This window comes from Pezoporus wallicus, unplaced genomic scaffold (assembly GCF_028554395.1).
Source record: "Pezoporus wallicus isolate ANWC-B61680 ecotype Strahan unplaced genomic scaffold, APGP_CSIRO_Pwel_v1 contig_3573, whole genome shotgun sequence".
NCBI lineage: Eukaryota > Metazoa > Chordata > Aves > Psittaciformes > Psittacidae > Pezoporus > Pezoporus wallicus.
Genome location: NW_026642425.1, coordinates 206,043 through 226,263, shown reverse-complemented (window position 1 = coordinate 226,263; position 20,221 = coordinate 206,043). Strand labels below are relative to the sequence as shown.

Sequence of the window (20,221 nt, the reverse complement as noted above, 5' to 3'; positions counted from 1 at the left end):
CCAACCAAGGCAAACACTAGACAAAGTTTACCATATAAAGGCAAGTGCTATCTGAGTCTTATTCAGATAACACTTCTAATGTATCTGTCCAGTCTCTGATGAACAGTTTCTAAAGAGTGAAATAAACATGACTTGGAGCTGGGTTTGTTGTAGAATGAATTAAAACTTCCACTCCTTGCAGCAGATTAAGGCATTCAGGTCACCAAATCTCATTCTCCTCCTAGCTCTTCAGTGAAATTAGTCAGAGCCTGCATTCTCACTGCCCTTCTCCTTCTGAATGTATAGATAAGATTAGCACCCAAGCAAGGGGCAGATTTCAGGCTTGTGATTTTTCTAAGTCCATCTTGGAGAATGACAACCCTTGAGGTTAGGGACAGCTGCAACAGTTTCATTACAAGTCTCACTTCCTTTTCTTCTTTTGAAACTCATGCCATGAAACTAAGAAATAACCTGAATTACAGAACTGTAATTCTGACATCCAAGATTGTCATTTGAGCTAATGGGAAACATTTTACTCTCTCCTTCCAAAGACAGGATAGCCATTTGGTTGAGGGACAGAATATAGTTCCATTCTTATTGATTTTAACTAGCAAGCCCAGCAAATCACCAATGCCATTACAGAACAAGAGACATACTGTCTCTGGAGTAAGAGAAATGATAGAAAAACCCCATGAACTAATCCCATTAAAAAATTGTGTTAAACTAAGTAGTACTTAGAGGTAGCACTGAGTGTTGTATGAACATGTTTATATGTATAATACATACTCAGACACACATAAATATTTAACATATATAAAAATAAAGTGCTTTCTATCGGGACCCAATGCAGGGACATTATAAAATATTTCATCAATTGCAAAACAGATACAAAGAATACTACAGCAATCACACATGAAAATATTTAACATAGTATGTACAATCTGGTGGGTGTCTCAAGACAAAACATCCCTTCATATACACGGTATATACATATATACTTATATTTAGTCAATATATTATGACAATATATATATTTCAAAACTTTGTTATAGACAAAAAAGCCCTACAAAAACACAAGGATCAAGAACACAAGTCCAAGACCAACAAAGAATTTGTTACCCTTGTCCACACCCCCACCTTCACTGTTGGGAAAGATATGCCAGTGCTCTTTTCTAGGGTGCAGTGACTCCACATCCTGCAAAGCGCTGTGAGCAGCAGCTGTGAAGTTACCATCACCAGTGGTGAGCAGATCAAATACACATGAGTAAAAATATACGTCCTTCAGCAGCATCTTCTCATGGCACTTAGTGGTGGCAGTTTCCAGTGTGTACACTGACTGGGGATGAGCAGAACCATGCTGAGGGACCAAGTGACCCATCACAGGCAATGGTAAGTGGCCATTATCATCGATACGTTCACTTGAAGGGCAACCATTCACACACAGCTGCAGATCCTGGCTCTCCTCATGGGCCATAACCACCTCTTGAGGCATGCGAATGGCCAGTGTTAGGTAGTGCCCAAGCTGGCGTATATACACTGTGGTTCCAATGTACCTGGCATGCATTTCGATGTATTTGCCACTGACTTTCTCCACAATTCGCAAGCTCTTGGTGTTCCCATCACCTCCACTTGTTGTACCATCAACAAAAGCTGCAGGCAAGTCATCAGTCACTGCTTGATATACTTTCTGATCTGTACAGTCTTCATACGATTTAAAGATAATAGTTATCTGGGGGGTGAGGGTGGGAGGGGAAGTAGAAAAAAAAAAAAAGGCGAAGTTAGTAGAAAAAAAAACGTATTTCAATCCCTTTTCCATTTTGCAACCAAACATATCTAGGACCACCCACTGCCTCAGAGCTTGATAGCTGTTCCCAACTCATATCTACAGGAAAATAGTCAGTATATATGCTTGAAACAATGTTTTACAGGATAGCAGTTGTTAAATCATAGAATCACAGAACAGTTTGGGCTGGAAGCTACCTTAAAGATCAGCTAGTTCCACTGCCACAGGCAGGGACACCTTCCACTAGATCAGGTAGCTCCAGGCACCGTCCAATGTGGCCTTGAACACTGCCAGGGATGGGGCAGCCACAGCTTCTCTGGGCAACCTGTGCCAGGCCCTCATCACCCTCACCGGGAAGAACTTCTTCCTAAGATCTCATCTCAGTCTCCCCTCTGTCAGGTTAAAGCTATTCCCCTTTGTCCTGTCACTACAGGCCCTTGTAAAAAGTCCGTCTCCAGGTTTCTTGTAGGCCCTGTTTAGGTATTGGATGGCTACTATAAGGTGTCTCCTTGAGCATTCTCTCCTACAGCCTGAACCTGTTGGTCTTAGGCTGGCATGGAAGTAAGACTATTAGCATATGGCAAGGAAAGGAAAGGAAAAGGCTTTCTATTTAATTAAGCATCACAATTCCCTCCTGCCTGATGGTTTCTTAATGCTTTGGAATGCATCCTGCAGTCACAGAGAAGCTAACTGCTAAGTAATTCCGACAATGCGAGGTAGCCACTATGGCAAAATCAGAATGAGACTCTGCAAAATCACACAAAGGTACAAGAGAACTCAGCTTCCCCCACTCACAATATTCTCATCACTCCATTTGCAGTGACTGTATCACCTTTGCTGGGTACACATGTTGTGGTACACTTGTTGCATGCATTGCAGGATTAGTTGTGCGAGACTACTTGAAAGGCACTGATGTATTTAGTGCTTTATCAGCCGTGAACACAGCAGGCAGTGAGACTTCAGATACATGACCAAGCAGAATAACTAGTCAAATAATTGTTTAAGGCTCCTGAATCCATCTGTCCCAGGAACTGGTAGATTTGACACTTCCAGCCCACTCTTGCTAGAAAATATGCCCACGGAGAGACAAGACTGAAAAACACACCTCTGAAGACTGACTTCCAATACAGAAAATCAGGAGCATAAAACAGTTACTCATTCTTTTAAGATTATGACTGGCCTTTTCAACCTTTACATTTCTTTGAATAAGCCACAACAGAAAGAGTAGGTCCTCCAGTCTTACTTGAAGGGAATCATTAAGCTGCCTTGCAGACAAATTTTGTAGTGTCTAATGGCTTTTTCTAAAATAAAAAGTATAATGAGGAATCACATAGAATCATACAATTATAGAATAGTTAGGGTTGGAAAGGACATTAAGATCATCTAGTTCCAACCCCCCTGACATGGGCAGGGACATCTCATACTAAAGCATGCCACCCAAGGCTCTGTCCAACCTGGCCTTGAACACCACCAGGGATGGAGCATTCACAACCTCCCTGGGCAACCCATTCCAGTGCCTCACCACCTTATATCCAATCTAAGCTTCCCCTGTTTAAGTTTTAACCCATTACCCCTTGTCCTGTCACTACAGTCCTTAATGAATAGTCCATCCCCAGCATCCCTACAGCCCTCTTCAGATACTGGAAATCTGCTATGAGGTCTCCACGCAACCTTCTCTCCTCCAGGCTGAAGAGTCCCAAGTTTCTCAGCCTATCTTCATACGGGACGTGCTCCAGTCCCCTGATCATCCTCATGGCCCTCCTCTGGACTTGCTCCAACAGTTCCATGTCCTTTTTATGTTGAGGACACCAGAACTGTACACAATACTCTAAATGAGGTCTCACGAGAGCAGAGTAGAGGGGCAGGATCACCTCCTTCGACCTGCTGGTCATGCTCCTTTTGATGCAGCCCAGGATATGGTTGGCTTTCTGGGCTGTGAGCGCACACTGAAGCTGGCTCGTGTTCATTCTCTCATGGACCAACACCTCCAAGTCCTTCTCTGCAGGGCTGTTCTGAATCTCTTCTCTGCCCAACCTGTAGCTGTCCGTGGGATTGCTTCAACCCAGGTGTAGGACCTTGCACTTGGCACAGTTAAACTTCATAAGGTTGGCATCAGCCCACCTTACAAGCATGTCAAGTTCCCTCTGAATGCCATCCCTTCCCACCAGTGTCTCAATTGAACCACACAGCTTGGTGTCATCAGCAAACTTGCTGAGGGCACACTCAATCCCACTGCCCATGTCACCGACAAAGATAAATAAATACTGGAAACAGGTATGCTACTTTCTTTACAGTTTCAGAGGGGAGCGACTCCTTGAAATGGTCAAAGGGGATTTTGCGCCAGAAATAGGTGTTTTAGTCATTATTTTCATCCCTGACTGATCAAAATTACTTGCAGTATATGATTTAATCAATCTGCTAAAAGATTTAGACTACTCCAAAATACATTAGAAGGCATTTTCAATTTAATATTAAACTTTTGCCTTGATATCTACTCTATAGCAACCTCACATTTTCACTTCAGTTAACCAGCACACTTCTGCATAACAACTTTTGCTTCCTGCCCCTCTGCTCTGAAGTAGAATCTAGAGTTTAAACAAACAGCTGATTCCAGAAAATCTGAATAAAACCTTTACCCTCCTCAGCCTCACCTCTCTATAGCAGATGTGCAAGACAAAAAGTCTTTCCATCTCCCTCTTTCCACTTCAACAGTTTCTCCTTTGGAATACACAGACACACTCTAAACAGTATATTGTTAGCTTTCAATGTTTGGTTTGTCCCAGTTGTTTGATGCTGTCAGTTTTTCTGTCTCTCACACACATACACTAGATGTTATTTTGATGTAGTATGTGCCCACTTGTGCATTTTCTCCATTTTTGGGCATAGACAGTCAAGCTTAGTTGTGGTCCACAGAGATCAGTTTACCAAGTTCCTTTAGTAGAGGTGATCTCAAGCTAGCTATATACTGATTACAACAAAGAAAAAACAACAGCACAAGTGGCCTCGTTCCTGTAAAGACCACCGCACAACTCTATGCTTAGTGATGTAATCTCAGCAACCCAGAGAAGAGAAACCTGAGATCTGTCAAGTAATTGTTTTTCCTGCATATAATCCAAACCCTGATGCAGTAAATCAGGACAGTTTTTGAGGAAATAGACTTTTATCTCAGCCTGCTCAAAGTATTCCTGCTTCCTCAAGCACATTTTCATTGCTCTGCAAGGAAAGAATGATTTAAACAGAAGTAAAGCTCTAAGTCTGCTTAGCACCTGAGCAGCTCTGGAGTCAAAAAGAGGTAATGGTTTTAATGAGACACAGTACTGGCTACTTCATAAAAGAGTTAAAACAAGGCGCATAACAAAATATATCAGGAAGCAGCCACCAAACTATTCTCTCCAAAGCTCCCTCCTCTGCAAGAACAAAATGCACACAGTTTCAGAGACAGAGAGGAAGAACAGAAGCCTTCACCGTAAGACAAGAATAGCAATAACATTGCATGCTGAATGAGGGCTAAATGACTCAGTAGAGTAAAGGCCTCCACATACTTTGCAAGATGCTCCAGAGAATCAACAGAGACCATTAAGACTTTCCAAAGACATATTCATATTTAAACACTGCTGCTCAAGACACTAGATTTCGATATTATGTTTTCTGTTATGTGACATCCATCTAATGCATCTAAGGACAGATCAGGAAAAGCAGAGTTCTGTAAGGTCCTTTTACTATCCACTCCTGCCTCAGTCTCACACCTTGATACTGAGGGATACTCAACAGCTTGTTGCAAAAGGATATGAAGCAAATTTCACATCAAAGCTTTCATTTTTTAAACAGCAAAGCTGTTTTTAAGTTGTCAAGGTAAAAGAAAGCATTAAATAGTAAAAAAGGTTATTTCAAACAAATGTAACATGTCTAATAAGTGTACATGTACCTATAGTGCTTTCTATAGTGTTCTTCTATGGCTGGGTTTTAAGAACATCCCTGCAAAGCTGCTCATGCATCACTGTTTTACGGACTAGAAACGAGCCTTTCTAAACTTAGTACAGGCAAATCCAAATGCCCGAGTCTTCAGATGTAGAAAGGTTGGGATACTTTTTCAAGTATCAGTGTCTGAAACTTGTTCTCACATATAAAGCTCTTAAGCTACTGCACTGAGGAAACTTAAAAGATGAAAATGAGATTGAATCTTCACTTAAGTCTCTGGAACAATAAACAAACACTAGCTATACTAAGAGTTCTGAAACAAAACAAACAAACCAACTCCTTGCACTTGAAATATTTAATTTTGGACTTCATAATCCCACTCCTACTAATGCCAGAAACATCATTCTCACTGAGTGTACTAGTCACAGATATTACTTCAATCCCACTGCACATACAAGGATGGTGTTACTGAGGTGCTAAAGTGAAGTTCCTAGAAAACCTTCATGTATTTGTAGAAGGCGCCTGGCTTGTGTGCATTATAACAACACTTTTAACCCTGATTCCTCATACTAGTCTTCACTACCACCATAACGTAATTACAGTTCTGTATGTATGACTGTATGTTAGGATTTTACTATGCATTTTATAGAATCAAAATCATTTAGGCTGGAAAAGACCTTAGGATCACCAAGTCCAACCATTAATGTAACACTACAAAGTCCACTATTAAACCGTGTCCTTAAATGCCACATCTACCCATCTTTTAAACACCTCCAGGGATGATACATCAAACACTGCCCAGGCAACCTGCCAATATTTGACAATCCTTCTGGTGAAGAACTTTTCCCAATATCCAGTTTAAATATTCCCTAGCACAGCTTGAGGCCATCACCTCTTATCACTTGTTACTTGGGAAAATAAACTGACACCCACTTCGCTACAACATCCTTTCAGGTAGTTGTAGAGAGTGGTAAGGTCTTCCCTCAGACTCCTTTTTTCCAGGCTGAACAATCCCAGTTCCCTCAGTCTCTCCTTTTAAAACTTCTCTAATCCCTTCACCAGCTTCATCATTGTTCTTCAGACCCACTCCAGACTTCCCCAAGCCTGTAGTGTTGTATGGGGTTGTTGTGACCCACATGCAGGGCCCAGCACTTCGTCTTACTGAATTTCATACAGCTGGCCTCAGCCCATTGATCCAGCCTGTCCGGATAGCTCTGAAGAGCCTTTTTACCTTCAAGCAGATCAACACTCTCACCCAGCTTAGTGTCATCTGCAAACTTACTGAGGGTGAAGTCGATCCCCTCATCCATATATCCACAGAGTTTGGGGGGTAAGGAAAGGGGACAGTGAGCGAGTGGCTGTGTGGTTCTGAGTTTCCATCTGGGCTTAAACCATGACAGTCCCCCAACAAAACATTAGTATGTACTACTTCTGAGAAGTAAAGACAAATTCATCTTTAGCTTAGGTAGGATGTCCATAAAAATGGAAAAAATAATAAAAAAGTCATGTATGATCAGTTACCTGATGATCCTACTTAGAACAACAACTAAATGCTAACTGCAAGACAAATGTTTTAATACTCCTTAAAGGAGACTAAGAACACTGCTCAGTCCGCAGTGATTTTCTGCAAAAAAAGAAACCATGCTGCAAGAGAGATTTTGACTCCAGAAAAAAAGAACATTAGACCCAATGCTCCTCTACTCTGATAATATCACCAATTCCCGGTTTCAAAGCTGCAGTATTACTAAAATTCACTACAGTAGAAGTTCTGTGGGTTTTTTTCTTCTCTGTCCTTCCACTCACTGTCACCCTTAAGCTACCCACTGTGAAACACGCAGATAGGAAAAACTCCATTTCCAAATACTGCAAACAAGAAGCAAAGTTTTCCATAGGCAAGCCCAAGCATCTCTGCCTTATTTGCTATTCAGGGATACTACAGTAGTGATATCCAGAACACCTGTCACTGCAATGAAACCCAATAAAGACTTTGCACACCTCCACATAAAGCACACAATAAACAAATAAAAAAAGCCATTTCTATTTAATGTAGTATACAATACCCTTCCTACCTGCTCCATACCACCCCTTGTAATAGCCATTTATCCTCAGAAAATCCACAAACTGCTCTCAGAAGAGGGTAGGTCTTCATAGCTGAGGAAATAAGACAAAAATTCCAGTAACCTACCCAAAACTCATACAGAAAACCCATCAGAAAGAAAAGGTTTAACTCAGTTTCCCTGCTACTTAGTGATGATTCTTCATTCTCCAACTGAAAGGCCATAGGATCCTATGCCAAGGGGCATAAGCACATCAGACAAGGTCAAAAATAGAACAACAGAGTTTCAATTTTCAGCTACACCACAAAACAGAGTAACTTTGTTCACTACTGTCGTGGTTTAAACCCAGTCAGGTAATTCGTTCGCTCACTTCCCCCCCTTTCTTGCCCTCCCCCTGCTCTCGGAGGGATGGAGAGGAGAATTGAAAAGAATGCAACTCCCACAGGTTGAGATAAGAACAGTTTAGTAACTAAGGTATAACACAAATCACTACTGCTACCACCAATGATAATAATGATAAAGGAAATAACAAGGGAAGAGAATACAACACCTCAGCACCAGCTGACCGTTAACTCGCCCCCCAAGCCCGACCAAGCTCCGACCGATACCTCCTCCAATCCTGCAGTCTCCCAGCCCTTCCAGCTAACTCCCAGTTACATCCTGGGCATGACGTGCTGTGGTATGGAATACCTCTTTGGTCAGTTTGGGTCAGGTGTCCTGTCTCTGCTTCCTCCTGGCTTCCCCTCCTCCCTGGCAGAGCATGAGGCTCACAAAGTCCTTGGCCAAACCAAAACATCGCTATCAGCTCTGTTCCCGAGCTGAAAGTCAAAACACTGCACTACACCAGCTACCAAGAAGGAGAAAAATGACTGCTACTGCTGAACCCAGGACATTATCCACCCCTTATTCCATACCATTCACGTCATGCTCAGATCCCACATTTTCAATATACCATCACTCTTATCTCAGTGCACTCTTATCTTAGTGCATGGACCAGTCCCTATAAAGCTGCTGCCTCCATCTGGTCCATGATGCCAGGCTCCACCTCTTGTAACAGTCTTCCAGAGCAGGAGAGACTGTGTGCAGTGTTCACACTTGTGAATAACCTGGGCAATAATGTCCATTGCTAAGTCCACCCCTCGATCATGAGTCCATCTGTATGCTGCATCTCTGCTCTGATGGCCTGAAGTGCCATGGGCCCACCAGGTTTAAAATAATTCACTGTCCCCTTAAGCAGTTTCTGCAGCTTGTTGCTGGGGACTCCATACAGCTGCCTTCCATCTCCGACGCTTCCAAAGCACTGGAGGGGCCCAGTGGACTAGATACTTGCCCATACTGTCCCACACACCCTGCCACTCATGACTGTCCAGCCTTGGGGAAAACCTCTTGGTCCCCCTATATTGTCGTCTAATCCCAGACAAGACCCAAACCTGACTCTGCTTAACTTTTGAGATCAGACAAAATGGTTGTGGGTAGAACACACTCTGTGTGTGTGCCAACATGCTGATCCCCATCACAATCAGCAGGCAGGTCCCAAGGATACCCAAAGGCCATTCAAAACCCTCAGAACTCTCAGTTGATGCTGCTGTACTTGTCACTGGGGCTGGTGTAGCTGCTGTGCTTGCCGGCTCTCCCACCACCAGCTTCCCTGAGTCCAGCTCTTCCTCCTCTGCCTTGCTGGGAAGTGCTGCGTGGTCTCCTGCATCCTCCTGGGGCTCGGCGGGTGGCTGCCGCGGAATGCTCTCGGCCGTCGCGGGGCTCGGCTCGGCCGCGGGGCTCGGCTCCTCCGGGGGGCTCGGCTCCTCCGCCGCCTTCTCCCGCTCCTCGGCAGCCGCCTCCTTCCTCTCCTCGACCGCCCCGACCTCCTCCACAGGCAGCCGTCCCCTCGCGGCCTCTGGCCCCGCTCCCGCCGCCGCTTGGTCCCCGGGGCCGCTCTCCCGGGCCGGTTCGGCTGCCGCCGGCTCCCGGGGCCGCTTCCCCTCGGCTCCCCGCAGCCTCACGAAGATGGAGAGTAGGGCGAGGACCAGGACGGTGAAGAGCAGCCGGACGGCCAGGTACAAGTCCACGGCCACGTCCAAGTCCACGGCCACGTCCGTCCCACCCTGCTGCTGGAGCCCGCCCGTATTACAAGTCATTGCCATAAAGCACAGTGAGACAAGAACCTTAGCCCAGGCCCCACACTTGATAAACACTAACACAGCAAATACCGGCTCTACGTAAGTTACAACATTCTGAAGCTGTGAGATCAAGAGAAACAACTCTGAGAGCCAATAAATCGTCATTGTGATGAGTGACTATTAATCTGGTCAGATCTGTCGTTATCTCAACCCTTCGTGTCCCTGTTCGGGCGCCAAAAAGAACTGTCGTGGTTTAAACCCAGTTTAACCCAGTTTAACCCCGAATTACCAGTCAGGTAATTCGTTCGCTCACTTCCCCCCCTTTCTTGCCCTCCCCCTGCTCTCGGAGGGATGGAGAGGAGAATTGAAAAGAATGCAACTCCCACGGGTCGAGATAAGAACAGTTTAGTAACTAACGTATAACACAAATCACTACTGCTACCACCAATGATAATAATGATAAAGGAAATAACAAGGGAAGAGAATACAACACCTCAGCACCAGCTGACCGATAACTCGCCCCCAAGCCCGACCAAGCTCCGACCGATACCTCCTCCAACCCTGCAGTCTCCCAGCCCTTCCGGCTAACTCCCAGTTACATCCTGGGCATGATGTGCTGTGGTATGGAATACCTCTTTGGTCAGTTTGGGTCAGGTGTCCTGTCTCTGCTTCCTCCTGGCTTCCCCTCCTCCCTGGCAGAGCATGAGGCTCACAAAGTCCTTGGCCAAACCAAAACATCGCTATCAGCTCTGTTCCCGAGCTGAAAGTCAAAACACTGCACTACACCAGCTACCAAGAAGGAGAAAAATGACTGCTACTGCTGAACCCAGGACAACTATGAATAAAGAGACCTTGTTACCATCACAAATAAGCAAAACACCGACAAACTGCCAAGAGTATTTTGTGAATAAATACACAAATCCCACAAGAGATGTATCCTTCCCATTAAAGAATTAAAAGAAGAGTTTCCCTGCTCTTCATACATTCCTGCCAGATAGGGTGGGGCATAGTAGAAAACATACCCTTATTCTTCACATTCTTTCTTAAAAGTCTCCTTCTCTCTTGTCCGTTATGAATTTACTGGATAGCCCTCAGACTGTAGGTGTTATTCAGTCTTGTAAGTTTTGGATAGAAGGCAACTTACTTTACACATAATGCCCCCCTCATTGCAGATTCTCTTAAAGCTTGATACACCAGAAAGCTATGATAAATTTGAAGGCAGTAACTACCTGCAAGGGCAAATGATAGTATGTCCCTTTCAAAAGCACAACTGAAGATGGGTTGAAGATTAAATATTCTGTTCCTATAGTCTGCTAAATCACTTCCCCTAAAAAAGTGCATTCAGGAGCATCTGAATTTTCTGCTGTTCTTGTCTTTGCTTTCATTAGGTCTGTTTTAGAGTGGGTTAAGTAGGCTATCATTTGCTTCGGCTTCTGCACAATATAAGTTCTGCATAAACCTTTGTCATCATTTCCCATTAAGCACCTATGTCAAATATCCACAATGAAAAAGCTGTGAGACTTAACAATGGTTAATGTTCTGGAAACTATTAGCATGTTCTCAGCTATGGAAAAAGTAATACACAGCTTAAAGTCACTAAACTTCTCTAAGGAGCAGTTAAAGGTGCCTTAAGCTAACCTGTGGCTGAAATTAGGAAAGTACACCCAGCAGTGGACAGTCTACCACAACAACCAAAACGGCTTACTTGCAGAGAAAAATGTTAGAGGAGTGAAACTAGAAGTAGCAGTGTAGTTTAACAAGCCTTTTCCGTATCTTTTCTGTAGCAGCATGCTCCATAAAGAAATGAAGGAGTTCAGAAAGTTAAGTTATTAAAACTTATCTTGCTAAGTTACTTGCATATTCGAACAACCTTACTTTTCTACAAACAGGTGCTGATGAGTTTGATTACCTGGCAAAGAAAGAAAAAAAAACCCTCAAGGACTCTACAACATCTAACAGCTATTAACACATACATTTCTAATACCCTAAGCCATGTATCTTATTTAATTGCTTCTGCACACTTAGCTGTACTTGTGCAAAAGTAAGGATGTTAAAATACTATTACAGAGAAAAAAAATGTATTATCACTTTTTCCAGAAAGACAAGTCAAAGAAAGACACAAAAACATTGAGAATAAAGACAGAAGGTATGCCTTTTAAATGCACATAGAGACATACATCTCCTGAAGTTCTCCTCTTGGTTATCTGTTTGAGGAAACATATACCAGCATAACATGCTACTATAGTCAATCATTTTCAGAATGTGGCTAAGAGTAAGATCATTACCTACCTATTACAATCAGACACCAGCCACCCACACAATTCATACACAAAATGACTCTTGACTTCCTCCTCCAGTACTACCAGTAACAGGAAATGAAGAACACTCCACAAGACTTTAGCAAAACTGAGAATAAAAGCGTACTGCAGATTATGAAATGCAGCTTTTTCTTGTGCTTATTTAAGTAGCCACTGGAGCAGATTTCAATGGACCCAAGTCTCTTTTGCAAAGCTCACTCAGGTTAGACTCATTCTCTTCATTTGGTATTCCTTCAGATGTCATTCACAATGCAGACTGTTCTTGGAACAGGCACAAGTTGGGAAAAGACAATTCTGAATTTCAGTAATCTGTAAGTCCAGCCTCTGGCAAATGCAAAAATTTACCTAAGTCATACAAACATTGACATTAGTCAGTACCTCAGAAACCAGCATGAATGAAACAACAAAACTGATTTTCAATTATCACTGCACAGTCATCTCCCTGGAGGATGTGCAGGCTCTAACCTACTGTGATCAGCACCCTCTGCTCCTGATCTAGCCAAAAAAAAAAAAAAACCCAAACCAAAACCCAACCTACTTCTGAGCTTAACAAAACAGTGAAAATTCTCAAATACTGATAGTCTTCAAACTGTGTACACATAACATGACCTACCTTGTGAATGCCAGAGCTACACTTCCACAGTTATAAAAAGGCCGTTTCACTCCAAAAAGGGAACAAGATATATGACAACATCAGCTTCAACTGCATGTTCAAGTAATTTCTTTTACTTAAAGAAAGATGCCTCCAAAAGTTCAGAGCATTTTTCAGCCCTAGAGGAAAAATCTAAGCACATCTTAGCCAGGCACATGCTTTACACTGCCTTATTTTTTTCAAAAAGACACACTTGCTATCTGCCTTCAGCAGAAAGAGACAAGTACTTTTCTTAAGGTAAGGAAACGGTACAAGTTATCAATACTAGAAATAGGTATTACTCCTCTAGCCACCTCAAGTGGCTGAGAGGAGTAATGTTAAGTCTTGCCAGTCTGAACAGGGACACTCTGAGCATAATTTTCAGACTGCTGCTTCTTTAGTAAACCCAAGATACTAAATGTTCTGATAACCATTTGTCAAAGTAATTTTTTTGTTGCCCCCTCTCAATTCTCAGCAGTTCCCCTTCTTGTCTCTTCTCTGAGCCCTCAACTGTTGTGCTACTCAGTATTTTCTGTTTTCTACCTTTACAGCTACACAATTTAGAGAATTAATGAAAAGCAAAGACTTACACTCTTTCCTTCCTCCTTGCCTGATACTTCTACATAGTGCAGAGGCAGTCACAGATGCTGCAGTCCAAGAGCTGTTTTAAAGCATTACAATGCTAAATGTAAAGGCTTAAACATAAATATTACAGGCTTACGTTGTGATATGTACAGGACTTGCTTGTGCTGGGGAGGAGCATAAAGAAAAAAGTGACTCATTTTAAGTTTTCATTTTCAGAAGGGACTAATAGTTTTACTTTCTTAGACTACTGCATAGAAGATTCTCAAGCTACTACACTTCTTAACTGTTAAGGGCTAAGTGACTTACTCTACTGTCTTGGTTCTTCACTTCAGCATGCATGCATAGCGCTTAAGAACAATTCATACCTTACTTGTAGCAGTAGCACTGGATCCTGCTACCACAGGCACATTGGTCACTTGCACTGATAAGTAGTTATTGTCTATGAGAGGCCAAGCACCTTCCACTTTGCATGTCTGGAAGTGATCCTTAAACGTTCTCAGATGAGGATCACCAAACAAGCCACAAAATAGGTAAGTAGGGGGATCAGTCTTCTCCCCACCCTGATGTTCTCTGGCTTCTGGGTGGCCACTGTAATTGCAGGGATCACGGGTTACTTCAGGGTTGCTGGGTGATGTGGGTCCATCTTTGGAACAGTTTCTCTGGCTCATGAGGTCACTGATCCCAAGCACTGCAGAATGATAAACTAGGTTTCCACGGCATACTCTGGAATTGCGATAGGTACAGGCAGAGTATGCTCTCAGGGCCTTGCAGAACTCCAAATCAAAGCTCTCAAGAGCCAAGTTTAGATGTGAAGTTAAGGATACAAAATCAGTGGTGCACTTCTGGATTCGACAAGGCATTTGCAGCTGGCCATAACCTAAGCACGAAACAGATGTCAGAAAGAAATCAAACAAACCTCTTAGACTGCAACACCCCATGACATACCCACAGACACTGTAGAAAACAACCTGAAAACAACTTACAGTGCTCATCCACTAATGAAACACCATATAATAGAGAAAAAGGGGTTGAGAGGCAGAGAGATAGCAATACAGACTATCTCAACGGCTGAGATGACCCATGCATGACTTAACTGTTACTTGATATTGTCTAGATGAAAATTAAAAGCACTAGCTCCTGCCAAGCAAGAGCCCAGCCTTTCTTTCCAGATATCAAGGTAATGATGCAATTCTGTGCTTAAGTTAATTGCTTAGTCAATAAGCAAGCCTCCATTTTGTCTTTCAGTGCTTTACACAAGTTACTCAACTTTTAAACAGAAACCTACTCCTCTGAAGAACGTGGTAAAGGCAGCAAGCAATATATGTTCAGACAAAAACAGACTGAATGAACCAAAGTTTCTTTTCTACAAAACAAGGTGGGGGGGAAGGATGGCAGGGAAACAGGCAGGCCATAAATTAAGTCTGCTTTATTTCCCTGGCATTGCCATAGCTATAAGCTTCACTGCTCGCCTTCTGCAACTTATGAACAAGAAAACCCACAGCTGTCTGAAGTGCATATTGCCAGCTAAGGAATCCATACACTGCAATAGCAGTATGTCTTACAGGGCAATTCAATAGTAAGATTAGGAGCAAAGAAACTCTCCCCACAAAAACCTTTACTACTTATCAGATGTGGACAACAGGTACACACTTCAGTTTACATGAACAAAACAGTTATACCTTATCTGGTCAGCTGATTCCCACAGAAAAAGGCATAATTACCATCCCAGCAAGCAAACTGGAGTTTTACAGCCCTCTCCTCCACAGCTCTCATTGTCATGAACTGAAATCCTTCCAGATTTTCACTGGCAGTTAACAGTCTTCTGCAGGTAATTTCTACAGAAGAAGGAGCAGAAAAAAATGAGACTGCACCCTGCACTAAGGAAACAACAGCCACATGTTTCACAGGGGTTAAAATTAGGAGTACCCCAGTCAAATGAGAGATCATATTCCTTCCCATCCAAAGACATGAGAACAGCCTTAACAGAAAATGGACCTTCATGAAAAGTATGTGCAAGACTTTATCCAATAGCCTGGGGGGTGAGGGGAATAATCAAATTCTGGTTTTCAGATACACAAACAAAAAAACCCTGTGCCTAGCAAAATACTCAAATCTACTAGAAAAATGCTGCACTTATCTGTTAATTTATAACCTATAAAATTCAGCTGTGCATATATTAATGTATAATTTTTAACTGTCATAAAGCAGATTTTGAACACCACAAAAATGCTTACAAAGATACATGGAAATATCTTTGGGATTCCTGGGATACTTAATAGAGAAAATACCTAACAGATATTCTTTTCCCTCCTCTCAAACCCTTTTTTTCCTTTTCCCACTTGCTTTGTGTGTCCTCTAAGTAAAACAGGCATGGGTCCAGCCTGACTTCTCACTTAGCAGCCTACTTAAAATATTCCTGAGACACCAGGAGTGGAAAATGGACTGAATAGTAATGTAGCACTTCTAATTTTAAAATACAGTTACTTTCTACAGTTCCCAGTGATGAAAGGTTAGATACTAGCAATTTCTTTGCTTCCCCCTTAGCTGACCCTCCTGTGAGTCAGCACTCACATGACTTACCCTGAATATCTAAACCACGAATTTAAAGGCAACATGTTTTGCCAGCGATGCGTAGCTAACACAAATCTCCCATCAAAATCCCAAGCAACAGAGTAGAAGGAGGAAGGCTCTAGCCTAAAACCAAGCATGACCATGAATGAACAAGCAATATATTTCTCACTTCATCTTTGCTCAAGTGACATGTAGCTTTGCAAAAGAACGGGGTGGGGTGAGGGGAATAATCGAATTCTGGTTTTCAGATACACGAACAAAAAAAACCGTGCCAAGCAAAATGACACAGGCAACACTGGTCAGGAGCCTGATTGTCAAAGCATCAAAACTTCGTGTATTTCCTTTCAGTTATGATTTGTGATAATATTTTAATCACATAAAAGTCTAGCTGAGCAGGTAAGTCAAGTTATTAAATAGTCTAATAAATCTGTTCCTGCACACTCCTTGCAACTTCAGGTAATCTGCTTGCTGCTTTTAGTACGCTCTTGGTACAGAGGGGGGTGAATGAACAGCGACTTGATTAAATGGGATGACTTCTCCCTAGAATTTATTTCATTAAGACTATAAATATACGAAAGAGCTCAAGTTAGAGAAAAACATTTTCACAGAAATACAACTTTTCAGATCACTTCCGAGTTGAAAGCAGAGACCACTTCAGCTAGCACCTCCAGTGTGCGGGGCAACTTTCACCTCCTTCCCAAGGTTTACAGTCTGCCAGGCAAACGCTGGCTCCACCTGAAGCAAAAAAGCAACAGCGGTTCCCTGTGTCCTGAGGCAGGCCGCCGCACAGCCCGGCTTCGCTCCCATCACTTCCAGCGCTGCTTTCCCCTTCCCACCCGCAAGGTGCCCCTCGCCCCGGTACCTGAGCCCAGCAGTGGCCCCAGGGTGGCGAGAAGACAGACGGCGGCGAGCGACGTGCGGCGCGCCGGCTCAGCACAGGCGGCGGGGAAGGCCCAGCTCTCCCCATGCCCATCCATGCAGGTCCCCAGACTGGCGGCGGGACGGGGCCGTGGCATGAGGCGGCAGGCGGGCAACCTCCTCCTTGCGGCTTCCTCTTCTTTCTTCAATGGCGCGGAGACGAGGGGAGGCTGCTGGCACACAGCGGGGCGGGCGCGGGGCTGCACGGCATGGCTGCAGAAAGAGACCCGCACAAAGGGAAGGAACCGGTGAGGGGGCGAAGGAGGGGGGTGAAGAAGGAGGGGGGGTGAAGAAGGAGGGGGGGTGAAGAAGGAGGGGGAGTGAAGAAGGAGGCAAACGCGGGCGCGGCTGCTGCATCCCCGAACACCCCACCAACCTCCCGCGTATTGTGCCCACCCCCCACGACTCTCCACCCCTCTAGGGCCGCCTCCACCCATTGCCTGTCCGGCCTGTCCGACGAGCCCCACGACGGCCCGCCCCCTCGCGCCTTGCCTCCTGCCCTGCGGGGCGCTGCTCAATAAGCCGCTCCCCTACCCGGTCCAGCCGGACGCGGCCACGCTTACTGCCAACCGCGGCGGTCCCCCCCGAGGGGATTGGCAACATGAGTGGCGGGAGGGGCTGCGGTGCTACGTGTAGCCGCCAGCGGGCCAGGTGCAGGTGGGGGTGTCGCAGTGGCAGGGCTGGGCAGGGCTGGGCTGGGCCGCACCGGTAAAACCGTAGCTGAAGCGAGGCACGGGTAAAACTTCCTGCAGACTGACCCGTCCCACCACAAGCTATATTTACTGGTACACCGTCTTCCTCTGCGTCCGGCCATTCATAAGGCAGAAGTCCCAACACTATCAGTCAGTGGTCACTCGCCCAAGGCACACCTCATAGTACCGCAGAATGGTTTGGGTTTGAAGGGCCCTTTAAAGCTCATCCGGTTCCAGCCACCTGCCACGGACAGTGACACCTTCCACTAGCCCAGGTTGCTCCAACCCCCATCCAACTTCAGTGGTTAAAGCTATTTACCTGAATTATTTGTGGACAAAAACTGACAGGAATTTCATTCGATCAAATAAGGCAAGTCGTCTGAGTGGTGTTCACATGCAATCACGTCTGACTGATGTGGGGACTCATCTGCAGTTGATGCTGTAAAGCCCCTGGGAAGGGTTAATTTCACGGCAGTCACAAATTCTTTGTAGTACCTCATCACAGCTTAATTATTCATTTGGCTGTCACACAGCATCAAAAGTGTCCTGACATAAACAGTGCTACTCAGGGCATACTTTTTTCCCTCACAGATAATTCAGCATATGAGCATATGATGCCACTTTAGAATAGGAAATTATGAGTCCTTCTTTTGGACAAAAGACGTACCCATTTTCTTACTCAAGGGAAGCTCTTTATTGTTCCTAAACACAGCCCACAGCACAAAAAGTAGACCAGTTACTTAATTTCAACACCTTCAGGCTCACCAGGGAAGTTGTAAGACAAGTGAAGGAAACAAATATACACCATGTATCTTGGGGTCATGCCCCAAGATTAATGAGCTCCCAGATGTGACAATTTATCCCTCTCTCTCTCAAGCTCTGTGAATGTGCTAGTAAAGCTAAATTAAGACATTTGGTACATGTGTTATGTTGGAGCAAGTAACCAGACGCCTTTCAGATCTACGAAAAAGTAGAGTATCTCTTCAGACATGATTACTGTTGTTACTTTCACTATGTCAAATACCAAAGGGACAAGAAAGCCAATTTTATCATATCAAAGTTTAGCTGGACTAGGATAAGCACGTATTTCTGCTTTAACAAGAAGACCTCATGTCACTGAGTTTAGTCAATGATGTGTTTTGCTTAAGGGAAAAACAAATGAAAACAGCTTAGTATTTCAAAAAGGAAATTCAATTAATATCTTTAACAGATGAGCATAGAATGTGGTAAGACTACTGTGAAATATCCTTTGGGTTTTAATCAATTACACTTTATAGTTCAAGTGGCTCAAATACATTAATAAGTCTTGGTGATCATATGGTTTTATGGTGGCAGTTAACTAATAAAAGGCAAAGGCAAACTTCAAGGACAATTTAGCAGCTAATGAGACCAATAATAGTAATATGAGTGATGTAGAAATTTATTTCAATACCACAGGGGTGGGAAGATACAGATCACCATTAATACTATGATATCCGTCATTGTGGCAGAAACCTACAATTCAGTCAACAAGCCAAATTCTTTGAAACCCAGTCACATCAACATTCTCTTGGGGAAGACAATAAAATGTGATTCCTCAGTTGTCGCAACTTGTCACTGAAGGAACAAGAAGACTGCCATGCAATATGCTTAAGAACAAAATTAAGGGAACATAAAAATCATACTGTCAGAAATTGATACTTTGGTTTTATTTATCAATATGAATCCAGTGAAGTTTGAAATGTTAAGGTTTTTTTTTCCAGTGAATGGAATGTGGAAACAGAATATATTTGACTGTAGTGAAATATATTCTCACCAAATAGTAACATTTTATAACAAATATTACAATGTCATTTTCTAAATAAACCAGAAATAGTGAGCACTGCCTCAGTTCAGTAATGATACACATCTTCCTGTAGTGGCACGAAGTCTCCTGGGCCACTGAGAAAGGTATTAACTTACTTATTTTAATATGTAGTAATTTCTTGGCCAGCATAGATTGTTTCTGAAATCATCTGAACCATGTGCCTTAGTCTTTAGAAGACCACCATTAGTTACAGGAAGTGTAATTCAGACAGACAATATATTTTGTAGTAGAAAAAGATAATATTTGGGTATACCAAACTGCCCAAGAGCCAAAGCAGGAGAACCTCAGTTGCCAAAGACAGGAAGTGGAAGAAGAAATGAGGCCTGTAGAAGACTTTTGTTCTGTTCTTTTCTGTTCTGATTCTGTGATTCTACACTTTCTCCATAAAACACAACTGTTCTATCTCTAGTACATTATTTATACTTGCTGGTTTTCATTAATAGATGAAATCAGAAGGGACCTACAATCATTTAGTTCAACTGTCTGAGAAATTTAGCACTGACCGAAAGTTAAAAGCATGTTACTCAAGTTATTGTCCAAATGCCTCATAAACGCCAACAGCATGGGACATGGACCACTCCCTAGGAAGCCTGTTCTAGTGTTTGACCACCCTGTTAGTAAAGAAATGTTATTTAATATAGAGTCTGAGCCTCCCTTGATGCCATACTTTGAACCATCCTGATGCATCCTGATACTGGATACTAGGGAGAAGAGATCAGCACAGACAGATTTCATGCTGTACATGCTATGTCTTTCCACTGTCTTCTCTCTACTAATATTCTGACTCGATTTATTTTGCAAGACCC

General features: G+C 43.4%; 1 protein-coding gene across 2 annotated transcripts; it reads right to left on the bottom strand.

The window, feature by feature from the left end:
- Window positions 1-885: 885 nt before the first annotated feature.
- RGMB (repulsive guidance molecule BMP co-receptor b) lies at window positions 886-17,069 on the bottom strand. Of its 2 annotated transcripts, XM_057430464.1 has the most exons (4): window positions 16,822-17,069; window positions 15,110-15,223; window positions 13,754-14,265; window positions 886-1,708 (listed from the first exon to the last, which is right to left on the bottom strand). In XM_057430464.1, exons 1-4 carry the CDS (start codon window positions 16,973-16,975, stop codon window positions 1,043-1,045), a joined length of 1,446 nt encoding a protein of 481 aa, XP_057286447.1. In that variant the 5' UTR covers window positions 16,976-17,069; the 3' UTR covers window positions 886-1,042. The 2 variants fall into 2 exon arrangements, with proteins under 2 accessions (XP_057286447.1, XP_057286448.1); XM_057430465.1 differs by lacking the exon at window positions 15,110-15,223.
- Between the last annotated feature and the right edge of the window lie 3,152 nt (window positions 17,070-20,221).

Excerpts from the sequence above, each read along its gene's own strand:
- RGMB (XM_057430464.1), bottom strand. The coding sequence starts at position 16,975 with ATGCCACGGCCCCGTCCCGCCGCCAGTCTGGGGACCTGCATGGATGGG. Across the intron at positions 15,224-16,821 it reads GGGGCCACTGCTGGGCTCAG|AAATTACCTGCAGAAGACTG; the intron begins GTACCGGGGCGA and ends CTTCTTCTGTAG. Across the intron at positions 1,709-13,753 it reads GTGCTACTGCTACAAGTAAG|ATAACTATTATCTTTAAATC; the intron begins GTATGAATTGTT and ends CTCACCCCCCAG.